We start from the raw sequence: 22,084 nt of genomic DNA on the forward strand, positions 1-22,084 counted from the left end.
TAGTTTTGTTGATTGTTTCCTTCACTGTGCAGAAGCCTTTTATTTTGATGTAATCCCAAGAGTTTATTTTTCTTTTATTTCCTTTGCCTCAGGAGACATATCTAGAAAAGTGTTATGATGGTGGATATCAGGGACATCCCTGCCTTTGCTTTCTTCTAGGATTTTTAAAAATTTCATATCAATTAGCCAACATATAGTACATTCATTGGTTGCATATAAAACCCAGTTAGGATTTTTTTTTAATTTTTTAAGTAATCTGTACACCCAATGTGGGACTCAAACTTAAAACCTTGAGATCGTGAGTTGCACGCTCTGCTGATGGAGCCAACCAGGTTTCCCTCTTCTAAGATTTTTATAGTTTCAGATCTCACATATAGGTGTTTAATCCATTTTGAGTTTATTTTTGTATATGGTGAAAGAAAGTAGTTCATTTTCATTCTTTTACATGTAGCTATCAAGTTTTCCCAGCACCGTTTGTTGAAGAGACTCTCTTTTTCCCACTGGATAGTCTTTTCTTGCTTTGTCAGAGATTGACCATATAATTATGGGCTTATTTCTGGGTTTTGTGTTCTGTTCTATTGATCTGTATGTCTGGTTTTGTGCCAGTACTATACTGTTTTGATTACTTCAGCTTTGTAAATAATTTAAGTCTGAAATTGTGATACCTTTAGCTTTGTTTTTCATTTTCAAGGTTGCTTTGGCTGTTTGGGGTCTTTTGTGGTTCCATGCAAATTTTAGGATTGTTTTTTCTAGTTCTGTGAAAAGTGCTATACCATGGTGTTTTGATAGGGATTGCATTAAATATGTAGATTGTTTTGAGTAATTTTAGACATTTTAACAATATTTGTTCTTCTAATCCATTAGCATGGAATGTCTCCATTTCTTTGTATCATCTTCAGTTTTTATCATTAATGTTTTATAGAGTTTTGTTCTCTTTAAACCTATTAAAATGCGTTGAGCTCAGAAATGAAAATGCCTCTTTTCCATTTACACATTATATTATAATCCTTAATGTATTTCATAGCTAAAAGTAAAAATGTGAAGCATTTACATATAGAAACAAGTACATGAAGTAACATTGCACCATTATTCAGTGTTGGCTTTACATCTCACTTAAATGAAATACTGGTTCAGTCTTACTCCTCCATTTCCGCCCCCTCCCCGCCATGATGATTATTTTGAAGTTTGTATGCATGTGTGTATATTATCTTCATATATGTTTTTATATTTTTCCTGTTCATGTTTATTCATAAAGCATTTATTTTTCACTTAAAATATATAAAGTAGTATCTTGTGTATATCCTTTTGCAACATTTCACATTCAGCATTGCTTTTGAAGTGTGTCCATCTCAGTGAATATACATCTGGTTTTTTATTTTCCACTGCTCTATAGAATTTTGTTATGTGAATAAACCACTGTCCATTTCCCAGATGGAAATTATTTCCAATTTTTTGTTTTTGAAGTTTTCTAATTTCCTGTTTAGTGCTGCAGTGAATATCATATATACGGTTCTTTGTGCACATGTGGGAGAATTCTCCAAAGGATCACTTAGTTTTAATTTTTGGGTGACATATGTACAAAAACATATAGGAGATGCTTAATATTTATTATGTTAACATTGGATGAACATTCATATTCTCTTTCATTAGTATATCTTAATGCAGTCATTATTTGAAATGAAACACACTGTATTTGTTTTCGTTAAAACAAATACAGAGTATATGAGCACTCAAAGTCAAACACTAACATAGGACAGTATGATTTAAATATTAGCAACTTACATATGAGTCTTCAAATTCTCTATATTGTCTGGAAAAGTATGATGGTACCCTTAAAACTTGGTTAAACTTTCTTAACTTCTGCAAATAAGAATATTTGTGATGTTCCGGTCCATGGTGATTTGGACCTAAAGAGGAAGAAAAAAACAAAATAGAAAATTGAGAGGTGGGAAATGTATGTATTGTTTTGTTTTTTTATTTAGGGATATAGGTTATTATTTTAATTATCTTCTTTTTATTTGTGAATGCAGGCATTTTCATTGGCCTGTTTGGAATCATAATCTGTCATCTTCTGTCAAGATCTTGGTTGCACATCAGAATCATCTGTTAAAACTAGAAGAAAAAAGTCTAGGAGATTCTTATTCAGTGGTTTAGGGGTGAGAATGACTGTCTCTGCTTTTAAAAAGTTTCTTCAGATGATTCTGATGCTCAGCTCAGATTGTGAAGCACTGCCCTAAGCAGAACTAGGGATGAAAGTGAGGCAGGAGAGGTTTCCTCTTTGTTGCATTGGGTTATCTTTAGTCTGTTTTCCTGCAGACACTGTGGAATGGGGCTCTGCCTTCCCCCTCCTCCAAGTCATCCTCAGGTTTTGCTGTCAACATATATAGATATACCTACAAGTCTTATTTGTCCTTAATTGGAAATAGTAGACAGTGCTGATACATAGTGGATAGCGAGATAGACAGGTTAATGGGAATTATAGATAGTATTGAAATAAATCTAAGGTAAGAAATTGGTAATTTAAAATTACCAGGTTTTCATGTACTATATTGGAAGAGTCTGTGTAGACATTTTCATTTTGAGGATACCTAATTTTTAAGTATAAGGATGCAAGACTATTCCACATATGTCACTTGCTTCCCCATTCTTTAAGAACTGATAATTAATTTATTTGCAAAGCAATAGTAAAATGAAAAAGAGTTCTTGACCCCTATTTTTAGAACTTCTCTTACGGAGTCTCTTCATGTTTTATCATATTGAGAAATAAGATTTGCATCTGTAAAAGCAAACAGATTAGGATTTATAGTTCTGGAGTTTTCCAAGGTTGTCATGTTTTTAGTAAGTCCGTAAAATTATTAGCCTTTTGTGTCCAAAATGTCACTTTTCTAAGGATTATGAAGTATTTAATTTCCAATATGAAAATTGCAAAATGCTGACTAAAGTAAATATCTTTTTTTATGTGTGTGTGTGTGTGTGTGTGTGTGTGTGTGTGTGTGTATGTCTGAATAATGGTCACTCCTTTCTCCTAGAAGATGGGCTTCATGGGATTGTGAGCTGCACAGCTTGTGGACAACAGGTCAATCATTTTCAAAAAGATTCCATTTACAGACATCCTTCACTGCAAGTACTTATTTGTAAGGTATGTAATGATCTATTTATAATTTATTCCACAAATATTTGTATGTTTACTGTGTGTTAGATATTTGGTTTACAGTGTCAGACTTTTGGTGCATAGTGATGAAGAGGATGGGCCTGGTCTCTGCCTTTGGAGGGCTTATGTTGTAATGGGGAGAACAGACATTACAAAAAGCCCAGTAAGTGCCATGATCGGGGAATTACTGTGTAATGTGGGAACATACAGGAATCCTGTGTACTCTGGAGTTGGGTTGGGGGGCTTTATAATGGAGATGCTATAAGCTGATATCTGAGCTATAAATAGGATTAGCCTGATGGAGTGGGATTGGCTCAGCATATTCTAAGCAGAGGCAACATGGTATTCAAAGGCTGGTAAGTGAAGCAGAGCATGGTGTGTTGGCAAATCTAAAGAGTATACGTGTGCGCAGATGTATGTTTTATAACCTTCCCTCTCGTGTATTCTGGTTACCCAAATCTCAACTCTCCATGTGGGACAGGGTTTTGACATAAGTTGGTGATGATAGAATTAAAAACACTTCATATGTGTTATAGATGGTTTTAACAGTCTGTGTGTACTCTTTTATTAGTCATACCTTGGAGTTAATTTTAAATATCTATAATATCAAAGTTATGATTTCCCTAATTCATTACTGCTAAGATTAATTCTGGGTTAGTTTGTTTTCCAACAAAATGCTTCCTTGAAATGCAGAAGCAGACCAGATTTTCCTCAGGGATCCAGTTCTAGGTCTTTTTTTTTTTTTTCAAGATTTTATTTAGTTATTTGAGAGTGAGAGAGCACAAGTGGGGCAGAGGATCAGAGAGAGAGAGAGAGAGAGAGACAGACAGACTCCCTGCTGAGCAGAGAGCCAAATGTGGGGCTTGTCCCAGGACCCCAAGATCACAACCTGAGCTGAAGGCATATGCTTTACTGACTGAACCACCCAGGCGCCCCTCTAAGTATTTCATTGTATGAGTTTTTGATATAGACCTACTTAAGTAGACTGAATTTACTTTTTCTTTTAGCAATTTGTGTTTCTCCATTGCTTGAATTCAGTTCAACCATGAGCCTATTTAGGGGGACATGTTGTAGCTTCTAGTTTTAAAATGGGATAGTTGAATTTCATATGGCTGAATTTTTTTTTAAGATTTTTATTTATTTATCTGACAGACAGAGATCACAAGTAGACAGAGAGGCAGGCAGAGAGAGAGGAAGGGAAGCAGGCTCCCTGCTGAGCAGAGAGCCCGATGCGGGACTCGATCCCAGGACCCTGAGACCACGACCCGAGCCGAAGGCAGCGGCTTAACCCACTGAGCCACCCAGGCACCCTCATATGGCTGGATTTTTAATGTGCATTTCCTTTCTCTTTTCTAAAATATATAATTTTTTTTTCAAGGCCTAGTCTGTTGAGCCTAGCCCATTTTATTAATTGGTACTTTTCATCACTGGGCAGGGAACCTTCCCTTTCTCCAGGCTTAGTGAAAATTAATTTAAAGTCAGTCAGACTTGAATTTGAGTACCAGCTTTGCCTGTTACCTAATTGTATGACTTGAGGAGATTTACTTACGTATTAGCCTTTTCTCTCAAATTGGGTGTAATACTTCCAGTTGTGTATAATGTTTTGAGATTTAAAGAGAAGGAAACTTAATGTAGGATAATGTTGCTTAGCCGTACACAAAGCAGATGTTTATAAATGAAGGTTACTAAATACCTGAAGTAGCAGCATCTGATACATCTTTATGTAGAGGTTTAGTAGTTCATCATATGAAATTAGAATCATGATTTGCCAAAATCTTTTACAAACATTATATAAAGTAGAGTGGTACTTGATGATATGGAAATCTATTTCAAGGAATTAATTTATTGAGGTATTTCTGTGTCTGGAAAGTACTAGTATTGGGTAGTGAGTGATTTTGCTTTGGTTTTCTAAAACAAACACACAAATACACACACTTTCCCTCTACTTTTTTTAATGACTTGAAAATAAAGTTTTTGTCCTTTATGAATATTATGCATTTTGAATATAAAATTTCCCCTTCCCCTTTTCTTTTAATAGAATTGCTTTAAATATTACATGAGTGATGATATTAGCCGTGACTCTGATGGAATGGATGAGCAATGTAGGTAGGTAATAAATCAAGATGAACATAAATTCAGTATTGTCTACTTTTTTGGGGGAAATTCTTACATAGTATGTTACTAGATCCATTTTTTTGTTGTATCATCATTGATGTCTTTAATGGAAGGTTATTCTTTTCTACAAAACCTTAGGTTTATGTTTAAGTTTCCAATAAAGAATAAGCAGATGACCCAAATTACTATTAGAATTCCTGGCAGGAAAATTTAAATTGCTTTAATAATGAAAAAAATTTAGAGTGAGTTTCACTTTGGAATAATATTTTCATCTTTTAATTTCAGGTGGTGTGCAGAAGGTGGAAACTTGATTTGTTGTGACTTTTGCCATAATGCCTTCTGCAAGAAATGCATTCTGCGCAACCTTGGTCGAAAGGAGCTCTCTGCAATAATGGATGAAAACAACCAGTGGTATTGCTACATTTGTCACCCAGAACCTTTGTTGGACTTGGTCACTGCATGTAATAGCGTATTTGAAAATTTAGAACAGTTGTTGCAACAAAATAAGAAGAAGATAAAAGTTGACAATGAAAAGAGTAATAAAGTATATGACCACACACCCAGATTTTCTCCAAAGAAAAATAGTTCCAATTGTAATGGAGAAGAAAAGAAATTAGATGATTCATGTTCTGGTTCAGTAACCTACTCTTATTCAGCACTAATTGTGCCCAAAGAGATGATTAAGAAGGCAAAAAAACTGATTGAGACCACATCTAACATGAACTCCAGTTACGTTAAGTTTTTGAAGCAGGCGGCAGATAATTCAGAAACCAGTTCTGCTATAAAGTTACGCCAGCTTAAGGCTTTTAAATCTGTGTTAGCTGATATCAAGAAAGCTCATCTTGCATTAGAAGAAGAGTTGAATTCAGAGATTCGAGCTTTGGATGCTGGAAACAAAGAGAAAAATACCAAAGAGCATAAGGTCATAGATGCTAAGTCTGAAACAAAAGTACGAAAAGGAGAAAAACCCTGTGCTTTAGAGAAAAAAGATATTTCAAAATCAGAAGCTAAACTGGCAAGAAAGCAGGTGGATAGTGAGCACATGGATCAGAATATTGCAGTACAGGAACAAAGAGCAAATAAAAATGCCACTGGTGAACATAAGAAATCTGATAAAAAAGAAGAACCTCAGTATGAACCTGCTAACACTTCTGAAGATTTAGACATGGATATTGTTTCTGTTCCTTCCTCAGTTCCAGAAGACATTTTTGAAAATCTTGAGACAGCTATGGAAGTTCAGAGTTCTGCTGATAATCAGGGAGATGGCAGTAGTGGAACTGACCAAGAACTGGAAAGTTCTTCTGTAAAATTAAATATTACTTCAAAAGACAACAGAGGAGGTATTAAGTCAAAAACTACTGCTAAAGTAACAAAAGAATTATATGTTAAACTCACCCCTGTTTCCCTTTCTAATTCTCCAATTAAAGGTGCTGATTGTCAGGAAGTACCACAAGATAAAGATGGCTGTAAAAGTTCTGGTCTGAACCCCAAGCCAGAGAGCTGTGGAGTTGGACAGGAAAAGAATGATAGTGAGCATTTGTTTGAAAGTGAAGTTCCATTACTTTCAGAAGAATCTGATCTTCGAAGATCTCCACGTGTAAAGACTACTCCCTTGAGGCGACAGACAGAAACCAATCCTGCAACATCTAATTCAGATGAAGAAAGTAATGAAACAGTTAAGGAGAAACAAAAACTATCAGTTCCAATGAGAAAAAAGGATAAGCGGAATTCTTCTGACAGTGCTATAGATAATCCCAAACCTAATAAATTGCCTAAATCTAAGCAGTCGGAGATTGTGGATCAGAATTCAGATTCTGATGAAATGTTAGCAATCCTCAAAGAGGTATCCAGGATGAATCACAGTTCTTCTTCAGATACTGATATCAATGAAACTCATACAAATCATGAGAAGACTTTGTATGATTTAAAGACTCAAACAGGGAAAGATGATAAAGGAAAAAGGAAACGAAAAAGTTCTACTTCTGGTTCAGATTATGATATTAAAAAAGGCAAATCAGCTAAGAGGTCTATAATTTCTAAAAAGAAACGACAAAACCAGTCTGAATCTTCCAATTATGACTCAGAATTAGAAAAAGAGATAAAGAGTATGAGTAAAATTGGGGCTGCCAAAACAATCAAAAAAAGAGTTCCAAATAAAGAAGATTATGATTCTTCTGAAGATGAAAAACACAGAAAAAAAGGAATGGATAATCAAGGGCAGAAAAATTTGAAGACCGCACAAGAAGGATCATCTGATGATGCTGAAAGGAAACATGAGAGAGAGAATTTCACTCCAGCAGAAGGCACAGTGGATAAAGACGTCACCAACATGGACTTAAGAGATCGAATTTCTAAGAAGCAACAGTTAGGTGTTTATTCTGATGGTGCTGATAAGCTGCCTTCAGGGAAAGAGGAGAGTTTTAATTCTCCAGAAGACAAAAAGTTTGCTGAAACTAAAGAAAAGAGTAAGCATTTGAAAACCAAATCGTGTAAGAAAGTACAGGCTGGCATATCTGACATTGCTGAGAATTTCCCAAAGAAAGAGCAGAGTGATGAATCCTCTGAAGATGACAAAAAGCAGAGCAAAAAGGGAATTGGAGTAAAAGAAAAGAAAACTACAGACTTGAAGAAAAATGTAATTAAGATCGAACAACAGTATGAATCATCATCTGATAGCACTGAGAAGTTACCCGAGGGAGAAGAAATTTCTCATATTCCTAAAGGCATAAAACAAAATAAGAATGACACAACTTATGGGGACAAGAAAAGTAAGAAAATAAAAGATAAAACTTCTAAAAAGAAGGATGAAATATCTGATCATACTGAGAAATTACAGGGAAAAAGAGATAGTTGTGATTCTTCAGAAGACAAAAGGAATAAGAACGGGGCATCCAGTAGAGTGAAGAAAAGATGCAACTTGCCTGAAAAGAGTTCGAGGAAGAGACAGGATTGTTCGTCATCTGATACTGAGAAATATTCCATGAAAGAAGATGGTTGTGATTCTTCTGATAAGAGACTGAAAAGAATAGAACTGAGGGAAAGAAGAAATTTAAATTCAAAGAGAAATACCAAGGAAGTACATAGTGGCTCATCATCTTCTGATGGTGAGGAAAGTTCTGAAGACAATAAAAAGCTGAAGAAACAGAGAACTTCAGTGAAAAAGAAGACAGGTGGTGTCAAGGAGAAAATGAGAAACTCCTTAAGAACAAGCACTAAAAGGAAGCAAGCTGACATTACATCATCATCTTCTTCTGATATAGGAGATGATGATCAGAATTCTGTAGGTGAGGGGAGCAGTGATGAGCAGAAAATTAAGCCTGTGACTGAAAATTTAGTGCTGTCTTCACATACTGGATTTTGCCAATCATCAGGTATGCAAAAATAAATTAATTCATAATTTATGCTTTTACTGTCTTGAATAACTACATGGTTTAATTTTCCCTGAAGCCAATCATATGCAAGGTTACTGCTTAGGAAAAGGCTCTTTAAAATTCTTTAAAGATGTACTAAAAAGCCTTCATTTATTTTTATGCCATCATTGGAAGGTATTCCAGATATTTTTAGTATTCTGTGTCAGATATACCAGGTTTGTTGGGTACCTGACAGAATTTCTTTACCAATGTTTAGTGCTTTTTCTGGAGTAATAAATAGTTTATGAAGGAAAATGAGATGTGTGCCGGTAGTTTAGTAGGTATATATTTATGTAATGGAGATGTGTGCTTTGTGCTGGTATAACATAGTGTGTGGAAGTTTTAACTGCCTTGCCATGCATATGACTTTCTGTAACTTCTGTACCCAGTGTGGGGCTAGAACTCAGAACCCTGAGATCAAGATCATGGTTTTCCATCTGAGCCAGCCAGGCACCCCTGTATATATGACTTTTTAAATTGGACAGACTAACTATGTGTCTGGTGAAATATTCTGAAAATTTCATTTTATTTTTATTTTTTTAAATTTTATTTATTTATTTGACAGACAAAGATCACAAGTAGGCAGAGAGGCAGGCAGAGAGAGAGCCTGATGCGGGGCTCGATCCCAGGAATCCTGGGACCCTGGGATCACGACCCGAGCTGAAGGCAGAGGCTTTAACCCACCCAGGTGCCCCTGAAAATTTTAAATTTACATCATCAAACCCACTGCTGCTCCTTGTCAATTTTTTCTAATCACGTGAACAGATGTTTCTGTCTATAACAGTAACAAAATAAAAGAAAAATCCAAAAAGTAGATGAATTACCTTACCCTGAGGAGATAGAGAACTAGGACAGTTAGGATATGGGTCAAACAGTCAGTGTACCCCCCCCACAAAAAAGAGTTATAAAATAATTTTTATTACTGTTGTAGTTCTTAAAAATCAGTTCATAATACATGTGCATATGTCACTTGCATTGTGTTTTTATTTAAGTTAGTAAACCTGTCAGTTAACTAGGGACATGTTAAACTTATTCCTTCATTCATTCTAAAAATTTATTTATTTATATTACAACTCACAGCTGCTTGCTTGCTTGCTTATTTATTTATTTACTTTATTTCTTTAAATTTTAATTCTAGTACGTGTAACATACAGTGTTATATTAGTTTCAGGTGTATAATATAGTGACTCAGCAACTCTATACATTACTGTGCTCGTCATGATAAGTGTACTCTTAATCCCCTTCCCCTATTTCACCCATCCCCTCCTTCCCCTTTGGTAACCATCCGTTTGTTCTCTGTATTTAAGAGCCTGTTATTTTGTGTTTGTCTTTTTTCTTTGTTCATTTGTTTTGTTTCTTAAATTCTACATATGAGTGAAACATTAGGTATTTGTCTTTCTTTGACTTATTTAGCATTATACTCATGATCCATCCATGTTGTTGCAGACAGTAAGATTTCTTTCTTTTTTGTGGCTGAGTAATATTCCATTGTAGAGTTATATACCACATCTTTCTCCATCTATCATTGGGCATTTGAGTTGTTTCTATAATTTGGCTATTGTAAATAATGCTGCAATAAACTTTATAGGGATGTTTATATCTTCATGAGTTAGTGTTCTTTTTCTCTTCTTTGGGTAAATACTAGTGGAATTACTGGCTCATATAGTAATTTTGTTTTAACATTTTTTAGGAATGTTCATACTGTGTTCCACAGTGGCTGCACCAGTTTGCATTCCCACCAACAGATTGCCTTTTCTCTACGTCCTCACCAAAAAACTTATTTCTTGTGTCTTTGATTTCAGCCATTCTGATAGGTGTCAGGTGATATCTCATTCTGGTTTTGATTTGCATTTCCCTGAAGATGAGTGATGTTGAACATCTTTTTTTTTTTAATTTTATTTTTTATAAACATATATTTTTATCCCCAGGGGTACAGGTCTGTGAATCGCCCGGTTTACACACTTCACAGCACTCACCATAGCACACACCCTCCCCAATGTCTTGAACATCTTTTCATGTGTCTGTTGGCCAGCTTTATGTCTTCTTTGGAAGAACATCTGTTGATGACTTTTGCCCATTTTTAATTGGATTATTTGTGAAGTTTTTTGGTGTTGAGTTGTATAAGTCTTTTATATATTTTGGATACTAGCCCTTTATTGGCTATATTGTTTGCAAGTATCTTCTCCTACTCTCTCTGTAGGTTGTCTTTTAGTTTTGTTGATTGTTTCCTTTGCTGTGCAGAAGCATTTTATTTTGATGTGGTCCCAATGGTTTAATTTTGCTTTTGTTTCCCTTGCCTTCAGAAGACATATCTAGAAAAAATGCTGATATGGTCGATGTCAGAGAAATTACTGCCTGTGCTCTCTCCTAGGATTTTTATGGTTTCAGGTTTCACATTTAGGTCTTTAATCCATTATGAATTTATTTTTGTCTATGGTATAAGAAAGTGGTCCCATTTCATTATTTTGCATGTTGCTGTCCAGTTTTCTGAACACCATTTGTTGAAGAGACTTTTTCCTATTGCATATTCTTGCTTCTGTTGAAAAAAATTAATTTTGTTGAAAATTAATTGACCATATAGTGTTGAATTTAATTCTGGGCTTTCTATCCTGTTCTGTTGATCTGTGTGTCTGTTAGTGTGCCAGTACCATACTGTTTTGATTACTACAGCTTTGTAGTATATCTTGAAATCTGGGATTGTGATACTTCTAAGATTTGCTCTTCTTTTTTGATATTGCTTTGGCTATTTGTGGTTCCATACAAATGTTAAGATTATTTGTTCCCGTTCTGTGAAAAATGGTGTTGATATTTTGATAAGGATTCCATTAAATCTGTGGATTGCTTTGAGAAGTAGGGATGTTTTAACAGTGTGTGTTCTCCAAGTCCATGAGCATGAAAATCTATCCATTTGTTTGTATCAACTTCAATTTCTTTCATTAGTGTTTTATTGTTTTCAAAGTATAGTTCTTTCACCTCCTTGGTTAACTTTATTCCTAGGTATTTTGTTATTTTTGGTGCAGTTGTCAATGGGACAGTTTCTGAATTTGTAATTCATTATTAATGACATTTGTATATCATTATTAGTGTGTAGAAATGCAGTGGTTTTCTGTACATTGATTTGTATCACGTGGCCTTACTGAATTCATCCATCAATTCTAGTAGTTTTTTGGTGGTTTTCTACCTTCGGTTTCATGTCATCCACAGGTAATGAAAGTTTTAGTTCTTCCTTACCAGTTTGGATACTTTTTATTTGTTTTTGTTTTTTGATGCCTGTGGTTAGGACTGCCAGTACTATGTTGAATAAAAGTGGTTTGAGTGGACATCTTTGTCTTATTTATGATGTTAGGGGAAAAGCTCTCAGTCAACTCCATGGTGAATGTGGAGTATGATGTTAGCTGTGAGTTTTTCACATATGGCCATTATTGTATTGTGGTATGTTCCTTCTAAACCTGCTTTGTTGAGAGTTTTGATCATGAATGGATTTTATACTTTGTCAGATGCTTTTTTGCATCTATTGAAATGAACGTATGTTTCTTAGCCTTTCTCTTATTGACATGAGGTATCACATTGGTTGATTTGCAAATATTGAATCACCCTTGCAGCCCAGGAATAAATCCTACCTGATTGTGTGAGTGATTTTTTTCAATGTAGTGTTGGATTCTGTTTGCTAACATTTTAAAAAAAGATTTATTTATTTATTCATTCATTCATTTGACAGACAGAGATCACAAGTAGGCAGAGAGGCAGGCAGAGAGGAGGGGAAGCAGGCTCCCCGCTGAGCATAGAGCAGGATGCGGGGCTGGATCCCAGGACCCTGGGATCATGACCTGAGCCGAAGATGGAGGCTTTATCCCACTGAGCCACCCAGGTGCCCCCTGTTTGCTAATATTTTGTGGAGGATTTTTGCATCTGTGTTCTTCAGAGATATGACTTGTAGTTCTTTTTTAGGAATATCTTTATCTGGCTTTTGTATCAGGGTAATGCTGGCCTTGTAGAGTAAATTTGGAAGCTTTCATTTGTCTTCCATTTTTTTAATAATTTGAGAAGAATTAGGTTTTAACTTCTTAAAATATTTAGTAGAATTCACCTGTGAAGGCATGTGGTTCTGAACTTCTGTTTTATGGGAGTTTTTTGATTAATGATTCAGTTTCACTGTTGGCAGTCTGTTCAAATGTTAAATTTCTTTGCGAAGAAGTTTTGGGAGGTTATGTTTCAAGAAATTTATCCATTTCTTCTATTTTGTTCAATTTGTTAGCATATTTTTTATTTTGTATGGGTCCTGTCTTATTTTTTTGATGTGTCTGGATAACAGTTTAACAGTTTTGTTGGTCTTTTCAAAGAACCAACTTCTGGTTTCATTGATCCATTGTTTTTTTTGTTTTTTTTTTTTTTAGTTTGAATTTTGTTTATGCTCTGAACTTTAATATTTCTTCCTCCCACAGGTTTTGAGTTTCATTTGTTCTTTTTGTAGTTTCTTTAGGTGTAAGGTTATGTTGTCTATTTGAGTTTTTTTCTTCTTAAGGGAGGCTTGTATTGTTACAGAGTTCTCTCTCAGAATGGCTTCTGCTGCATGCCAAAGATTTTGGAGCATTATGGTTTCATTTTCATTTGTCTCCTTGCATTTTTTGATTTCCTCTTTGATATCTTGGTTGACACATTCATTGTTTAGTAGTGTGTATTTAACCTCTGTGTATTTGTGTTCTTCCAGATTTTTTCTTGTGGTTGATTTCTAGTTTCATAGCATTGTGGTTGGAAAAGATGGATGGTATGACTTTGATCTTTTTGAATTTGTTAAAATTTGTTTCGTGGCCTAACGTGATCTAGTCTGGAGAATGTTCCATGTGCACGTGCAAAAGATTATGTTCTCTTTTAGAATGGAATGTTCTGACTATATGTTAGATCGATGTGGTCCAGTATGCCCTTCAAAGCTACTGTTTTCATGTTGATTTCAGTTTGAATGATGTAAGTGGGGAGTTAAAGTCCTCTGCTATTATTATGTTACTGTTGATTACTTTTTTTGTTATTAGCTGTTTATATTTTTGGGTGTTCCAGTGTTGGGTTCATAAATGGGTTTATGGTTGTTATCTTTCTGGGTTGTACTACTTATGATTATATTTTATCCTTCCTTGTCTCTTGTTACAGTCTTTTAAAAGTCTGTTTTTTCCATTACATGTATTGCTACCTGGCTTTCTTTTTACATCTGTTTGCATGCTAAATATTTTTCCATCCCTTTACTTTATGTCTTTATGTCAGAAGTGAGTTTCTTACTGGTATCATACAGGTAGGTCTTGCTTTCTTATCTATTCAGTCACTCGTTTTTTGATTGGAGCAGTTAGTCCAATTACATTCAAAGTAATTATTGGTAGGCATGTATTGCCATTTTGCTACTTGTTTTATGTTTGTTTTTGTAGTTTTTGTCTGTTCCTTTCTTCTCTGACTCTCTTCTGTGATTGCTGGCTTTATTAGTATATGCTTAGATTCCTTTCTCTTTATTTTTTTACATATTAGTTGTTTCTGATTTGTGGTTGTCATTAGTTTTATATAAAACATTTTCTGTATGTAGCAGTCTATATTAAGTTAATGGTTGCTTAAGTTTGAATGTACTAAATTTTTACCCCCTCCCCTCCGTGTTTTAGATATATACTTTATTTCCTTGTATTTTGTAAATCTTTAACTGATTTTTATTGGTATTTACTTAATTTTACTGCTTTAGTGCTACCTACTTTTCTTACTCCTAATTGCTGTCTTACTTTTCCACTCAGAGAATCCCCTTTAATATTTCTTCTACAGCTGGTTTAGTTGTGATGAATTCCTTTAACTTTATTTGTCTGGGGAACTCTTTATCTTTCTTTCTGTTCTGAATGATTGTCTTGCTGGAGAGAGTATTCTTGGTTACAGTTTTGTTTTCCTTCACTACTTTGAATGTATCATGTCAGTCTCTTCTGGCCTGCAAAGTTTGTTCTGAAAAAATATGCTTTTATCTTTATGGAGTTTTCCCTTGCTTGTACCTGTTTTCTTTTCTCCTGTTGCTTTTAAAATCCCTCTTTGTCACTACATTTTCCTATTTTAATTATTATATGTCTTGGTATGGACTTTTTTGGGGTTGATTTTATTGGGGTTTCTTTGTGCCTTTTTTTAAAAATTTTTTTTTAAGATTTTATTTATTTATTTGACAGATCACAAGTAGGCGGAGAGGCAGGCAGAGAGAAAGAGGAGGAAGCAGGCTCCCCGCTGAGCAGAGAGCCCGATGCGGGGCTTGATTCCAGGACCCTGGGATCGTGACCTGAGTCGCAGGCAGAGGCTTTAACCCACTGAGCCACCCAGGCGCCCCTCTTTGTGACTTCTGAATCTGGATATATGTTTCCTTCCCCAGATTTGGGAAGTTTTCATCTATTATTTCTTCAAGTAAATTTCTGCCCCTTTTTCTTCCTCAGGTCTTTCTGGGGTCCTTATAATGTGTCTGTTACCATGCTTGATTGTGTTACTGAGTTCCTTAAGTATATTTTCATTTTTTATTATTTTCTTTCTCCCTTCTGTTCATCTTGATTGCTTTCTTTTACTCTGTCTTGTAGGTCACTGGTCCATTCTTCTACTTCCTCTATTGTACTATTTATTCCCTCTAGTATATATTCAATTTTAGTTACTGAGTTCTTCATCTCTTATTGGTTTTGTTTTCTACCTCTTTGTTGTTTTCTCTCTCTTTGTTGAGTATCTCAGTGAGGTTCTCCACTCTTTTCTCAATTCTGGTGAGTATCTTTATGACCATTACTTTAAATTCTCCTTTAGGCATATTACTTATCTCTGTTTTGTTTAGTTCTCTTGCTGTGATTTTGTCATGTTCTTTCAGTTGGGACATATTCCTTCTTCTCCTCATATTGTCCAGTTCTCTGTGTCTTTTTCTACATGTTAGCCATGTGCTCTTGTAAATAGTGGTCTTATGAAGAGCAGGTCCTGTAGTGCCCTACAGTGCGGTGTCCTTGACATGTGACACTTCTGGACTGTCTCCTTTGGGTGTTGTTGTACCCTAATTTTATGGCTGAGCCTCGTTTGCCTTCATTCTAGTCATCTGCAATGGCTCCGTTTGCCTCTTGTGGGCAGGGTTTGGTCCCTGTGTTGTTATGGGCCAGTCTGATGTTTGCTTTGGGCTTGAGTTGAGTCACACCAGCCATTTATCAGAAATGTGGTAGCTCAGAACTACAGGGTGTTCTCCCCACATTGTCTCCTGAGAAGTTTTGTTTTGGTTTGTTCTTAAAGATTTTATTTATTTATTTGACAGAGATCACAAGTAGGCAGAGAAGCAGGCAGAGAGAGAGGAAGGAAGCAGGCTCCCCGCTGAGCAGAAAGCTTGATGCAGGGCTCAATCCCAGGACCCCGGGATCATGACCTGAACCGAAGGCAGAGGCTTCATGACCCACTGAGCCACCCAGGTGCCCCTCCTGAGAAGTTTTTGTTGGTAGCCTGAGCCTGCCATCAGACTAGATGTCTGCCCTCACCCTGCTGCTGGGGCACAGTTTTGACTCATGTTTGTGCTTATTCTTCCCTCTGCTCCTGGGCAGGAGTCATTTTGAAGTGGTGCTGGCCATTCTTGGGGCTGTAAGCACACTGCCCAGTTTGTGTCACTTCTTTGGATGGTCTTCTGCCAAGGGTATGTTGGTGGGGGCTATCTGTAAAAGAACATGGGGGCAGGTTTTGTGTGGTGCCAGCAAGGTCGATGCCACTCCCATGTGGAAGATGTCTTGCAGGCACCTGAGAAAACTGTCCAGAGTGCAGACTGGTGTGGAGGGGGTAAGTCTACAGAAGACATAGTGGGGTGGGACATGCTTTTAGCAAGGTATGTCTAGAGAGTTAGTGCTATGCTGGTTCCTGTAGGAGTGGTGAGGGAAATGACACCTGCCAGCTTTTTGGTCTTGCAGAACTTTCCCAGTGATCCCTACCCTTGCAGTACATGCTCTGAAGTTAGTAAAGAAACCACCTTCTCGTATACCCCAGGTCATTCTCAAACTGCTGTTTGTATGCTGTATCTCAGTGCGCTTGGTTTGTTGTGCTGTCTCTTAAGGATAGGGACTCAATTTCCTACTGCTCCCTGGTTCTTCCAAAGTGGAGCCTGCTGATTTTTAATATTTAATGTGTGAAGCCCCACCCATTGTAAGTTCTTAGAAAGTTAGGTCCCTCTGGTTTGAAAGCCAAATGTTACCGAGATTTGCCTCCCAGTGTGTGGGTCTACCATGCCTGGAGTGCATAGTGTGGGGTCTGCCCTTCTTCTCTGTATGCGTCCGTGGCATCCTTCCTTTCCTCTGACAAATCCACAGGTCACTTTGCCTTCCACTGCATCTTCGTCCTTTCTACCCTCTTTATAGTGGCCTTGTCTGTACATTTAGCTGTGGAGAGTCTGTCAGTCTTCATTCAGATCATTTTCTTTTTTATTTGCACTGATGTGGCTGTTATGTAGATGTAACCACAGAATGAGGTGAACCTGGGACGCCCCTGCTCTGCCATCTTCACCAGAAATCCACCTGAACTTTATTTTTAAAATTTTATAAAGGAGATTTTAGGTATAAATGTGTTCCCAGCAGGGGCAGAATGTTTAAATTTTCCCTTTATCCCAGTTGGGCTTTGTGCATTTAATTTGAATATTGCTTTTTAAAATTTTTATTTATTTTTATTTTTTTATTTCTTTAAAAGATTTTATTAGAGAGAGAGAGGAGAGAGAATCAGTGGCGGGTGGGTGGGGCAGAGGGAGAGGGAGAAGCAGACTCCCTGCTAAGCGAGGAGCCTGACACAGGGCTCCATCCCAGAATCCTGGGATCATGACCCGAGCTGAAGGCAGACATTTAACCAGCTGAGTCACCCAGGCATCCCTGAATGTTGCTTTTTAATAAAACTTTACATTCCTTATATGGAATGTTTATCTGATGAGTTGTTTTGAAAACAAGTGTGATTTTCATGGCATATTCTGTTTAATGCATTGCTGTATCAGATGCCTATATGGATTTCTGCCTGTATGGCTTTTAACTACTGTCCCCAAAATTGTCGGACCCAGTGTGTTTCAGAATTTTCAACTTTTAGAAAGATAATATCAATTAGTTAGCATATATTATGTAATAGCCCCAGTTGCCTATGAGGCAGCACTCCCATAATTAAATTAGTATTTTTGCAGCAAAACATGTGAACATTCATACTTAAAGGAATAAACAGTTTAGATCAGGTTTTGCTGCCAAATGAACTTTGGCAACAACTTGTAAACTTAGTTCTGAGAGCCTTGATTTAAGAATTTTGGTTGACCCTTGAAGAATGCAGAGGTTAGGGATGCTCATCCTCTGTTCAGTCAAAAACCCATATTTAGCCTTTCACTTCTCAAATACTTAACTCTTAATAGCCTACTATTGACTGGAAGCCTTACCAATGACATAAATAGTTGATTAATACGTATTTTGTATATTTTATATACTATATTATTTCAGTAAAGTAAGCTAGAGAAAAGGAAATAACAAGAAAATAATAAGAGAAAATAGTTACATTGGTGTACTGCAAAAAAGAAATCCATGTATAAATGGACTTGTGCAGTTCAAAGCCATGTTCAAGGCTCAGCTATATGGTAGTATAAGAGATTGTATTCAGAGTACAATCTAATACTTACTTTGATATCATATCAATGTTTTGTTATCAGGTTAGTTGGGAAAGCTCTTATTAAGGATTAGAGTATAAGAATAAAAAATTGTGAGTTATGGAGTATTCTCATTAGCAAATTGTAGGCTATTGATTTATCTTAAACTTTGGAAAACTGATTTCCATGATTAAACAGCTTCCCTAGTGAAATCAGCATGTTTGATTTCAATTGCTAATTTTCATTTCCCCAAAACACATATGAGAGGATTCCACGATATACCTCTCCTGTTTGGAACTATTAATACATAGTGTAATAAGTAGTATGTATTCATTGGATCTTAAGATGAGATTGTATGGCAAATATTTGTAGGGTGCATTTCCTAATAATTCCTTACCTGAGCACTGGTATAGATCACTGTGTTCCATTTTGATCATTGTGTTCCATGTAACTTTGTTCTGAAGGATCATCATGCTGTTTAGAAGTGATCCTTTTTTCATGCATGTATCCACAGAAGCCTTGAGAATTGATCTCTTCTGCAGATGCCAGTCTCTCAACTGTTTGGTGGAATAAGCCTAGCCTTGTTGTTTGGATTGGATTTTCTTTATCCTGGATATTTCTTGGAACTGATTACTTTAAAAGAAGATAATTTTGCTTGGGAATTAACATGTCTAAAAATGGGCCTTTGTAAAAATGCTTAAGCAGAAAAGATTATGAAGGGTTGAAAATAAGCACTATAAAAAGTACTGTATGTGTGTTTTTTTAAAATATTTTATTTATTTATTTGACAGAGATCACAAGTAGGCAGAGAGGCAGGTGGGGGGAGGGGAAGCAGGCTTCCTGCTGAGCAGAGAGCCTGATGTGGGGCTCAGTCCCAGGATCCTGAGATCAAGACCTGAGCCAAAGCAGAGGCTTAACCCACTGAGCCACCCAGGTACCCCAAAAATACTGTTTCAAGATAAGTTTGGGTGTGAGCCAAAAGATAAGTGGCATTGCTTTTACTTTATTTTTTTTAAAGATTTTATTTATTTATTTGTCAGAGAGAGAGTGCACAAGCTCTTGGGAGTGCACAAGGGTGTTGGCAGGTAGAAGGAGAAACAGGCTCCCCATTGAGCAAGAAGCCCTGTGCGTAAGTGGCATTCCTTAATAATTTGTTTATATGCATATATAAACATAGTATATTTTCCTAATGTGTCCAGCTTAATTAAGGGAACAATATTTTTGAACTTTTAAAAGGGCTCCCCTGCTCCCATATGTTTAGGTGATTCCAGTTTATTCAGCCATAGTTGGATATCCTGTTATGAGGTATAATAGTTTACTAGAAAAATTGGGGCTTGAGAATGGCATGGGCAACCAGAGTGAAGAGCATGGTCTTAGAATATTGCAGTCCAGTGAACAAGATAGATATAGATAAGTCATTATTTTAAAAAACACCAGAAGAAACATAAAACTAAAATGGAGGTATGTAATTAACAGCAAGTGGGCCATTTAATTTAAATATTAGAGGAAGACTTAGAGGAACAGGTGACATTTGAACTCAACTTTGAAGGATGTGTCAGATTTTGAAAAGTGCAATAGGGGAATGACAGTAATATTACTAGTAATATTTCATTTGAAGATTGGTCTGCTTGAGGTATTTATTGTGAGTTTGGTAGGATATCTTAAGATTTATTTTTGCCTTTCTGTATTTAGCATATTTCTGTCCTGAACCTATAGCTTTCTGTGTTCTTTATGGATCTTTTTCCTCCCAACATGTTCTCTGTATATTTTATTATAAGGCAATTTTATTTTTTTAAGGTTTATTTATTTATTTTAGAGAACGAGAGAGAGCTTGAGCTGGGGGAGGGAGAGGGAGAGAGAATCTCAAGGAGGTTCCATGCTTAGCACAGAGTCTGGTGTGGGGCTCAATCTCATGACCCTGAGATCATGACCTGAGCTGAAATCAAGAGTCAGACACAACTGACTGAGCTACCCAGGTGCTCTCAAAGCAGTGAATATACAGAAAAGTTTCTGTCATTAACATTGTAGTGTGTTTGCTTTATCACATATCTGTTTATATATCCTTCTGTTTATCCATCAGTGTACCTAATTTTTTTTTTGCCTTTTAACTGTTCATTTTGAATTAATTATAAATTCATGGGACATTGCAAAAAAAAAAAAAAGGGGAGGTCTGGAACAATGCCCTTCATTCAGTTTTATCCAGTGGTGACATCTTGTATAACTGTAATACAGTATCAAAACCAGGAAGCTGAAGAGTTATTGCAATTTCACCAGTTTTTCCATGCACTGATTTGTTTCTGTGTGTATGTATATATAAGTATAGTTCTGTGCAGTTACCACATGTGTAGCTTTTTATTGCAATTTCACCAGTTTTTCCATGCACTGATTTGTTTCTGTGTGTATGTATATATAAGTATAGTTCTGTGCAGTTACCACATGTGTAGCTTTTTATAACCAGTACTACAGCCAAGATACTCAACTATTCCATTACCACAAGGTTCCCTTGTACTAGCCTTATACACATCCCCATGCTTATCTCCATTCTTAACCCCTGGCAAGTGTTAATTTCATTTTTATCTCTAATTTTGTTACTTTGGGGTGGAGTCATGAAGTGTGTAACCTTTAGAGATCGGCTTTTTTCGCTCAATGTAATGCCCTTGAAATCCTTGATGCATTTCAAAATAAATGGTAAATAAACATCAGCGTACTGTTCCCTAATTATTTCAGCCTATAGAGTATTAATTAGAGGTCAGTATGTAAGTTTGTTTTTCAGGTAAAATTTACATACAGTAAAGAGCACCAATCTTAACCTCTTTAGATTTTTAATCAAAGTATAGTAGTGTAGCTTTTTAGAAGGAAATCTATACTTTTACTATACTTGAATATATTTCTGGGTAATTCTGATCACGACTACGATACAGATTTAAGTATATTTTACTTCCTACTACCAAAATATTAATAGAAATTTTATTATTCTTCAGTTTAACAGGTTAAGACATCTGTTAACTTCAAACTTAAAATGGATCACTACAAAGCTTATTTCAGCAAGAAAGTTATGGTACTGTGATGCCAGATTGATGAAGACTTGTTACTGGGAAGGATTAGCTTTAAAACTGTTGTATTCTGGGAAGGAACTTTGAAATATATAAAATCCAACTGTTGTTTTACTGCTGGCACTTCATAAATTCCCCATTGTGCTTTCCCTGTACATTTTTTACTCATGTTTTGGAACCAGAGTACAGTTTAGAACCCACTAGTTGTTCTGACGTTTTTGGCTTTCAGTTTTATTTTACATGATTTTACTTATATAGATAATTTAAAGCTAATTTTAAGTGCACTTTTTTCCCCTCAAGGAGATGAAGCCTTATCTAAATCAGTGCCTGTCACAGTGGATGATGATGATGACGACAATGATCCTGAGAATAGGTATGATTCCATCTGTAAGGACTTTAAAAAGATTATAACACACCCTAGGCGTGGGCACAAACAGCAGCAACGGAACCACAAACCGGTTGTAAAAACCAGGAGTGCCTGCCTTAGAAAGACTCGCTCACAATCTTCCTGCAAGTTTGAAAGAAAGGCCAGAAAATGGGCTAAAACTCAGAAACCTTAAGAGAAAGTAAATATAAATATTAACACACCTAGCATAGGGTGTGTTATAAATGCAGCACTGTCAATTTTACGTTCCCATGTAAACTGTGATAATTTTTTGAGAATATTTTAATTTTGGCAGATTATTTTATCGATGAAAATAAATCATTTCAATAAATGGTGACAACAGACATCTCTCTCCTCAATATCTGA

General features: G+C 36.0%; 1 protein-coding gene across 5 annotated transcripts in view; it reads left to right on the forward strand.

Moving 5' to 3' along the window:
- LOC111160945 (ATRX, chromatin remodeler) overlaps positions 1 to 22,084 on the forward strand; it is a 298,603-nt gene that overhangs the window by 90,011 nt on the left and 186,508 nt on the right. For 2 of the 5 annotated variants that reach the window (XM_022524346.1, XM_022524349.1), the window contains 4 exons: positions 3,033 to 3,139; positions 5,190 to 5,257; positions 5,552 to 8,637; positions 21,634 to 21,706. In XM_022524346.1, the coding sequence (XP_022380054.1) occupies positions 3,033 to 3,139; positions 5,190 to 5,257; positions 5,552 to 8,637; positions 21,634 to 21,706 (3,334 nt within the window). Of the gene's footprint in view, positions 1 to 3,029; positions 3,140 to 5,189; positions 5,258 to 5,551; positions 8,638 to 21,633; positions 21,707 to 22,084 lie in introns of all 5 variants that reach the window. The other 3 variants (XM_022524345.1, XM_022524348.1, XM_022524347.1) reach the window with 2 other exon arrangements.

This window comes from Enhydra lutris, unplaced genomic scaffold (assembly GCF_002288905.1).
Source record: "Enhydra lutris kenyoni isolate GAN:26980312 unplaced genomic scaffold, ASM228890v2 scaffoldscaffold79, whole genome shotgun sequence".
NCBI lineage: Eukaryota > Metazoa > Chordata > Mammalia > Carnivora > Mustelidae > Enhydra > Enhydra lutris.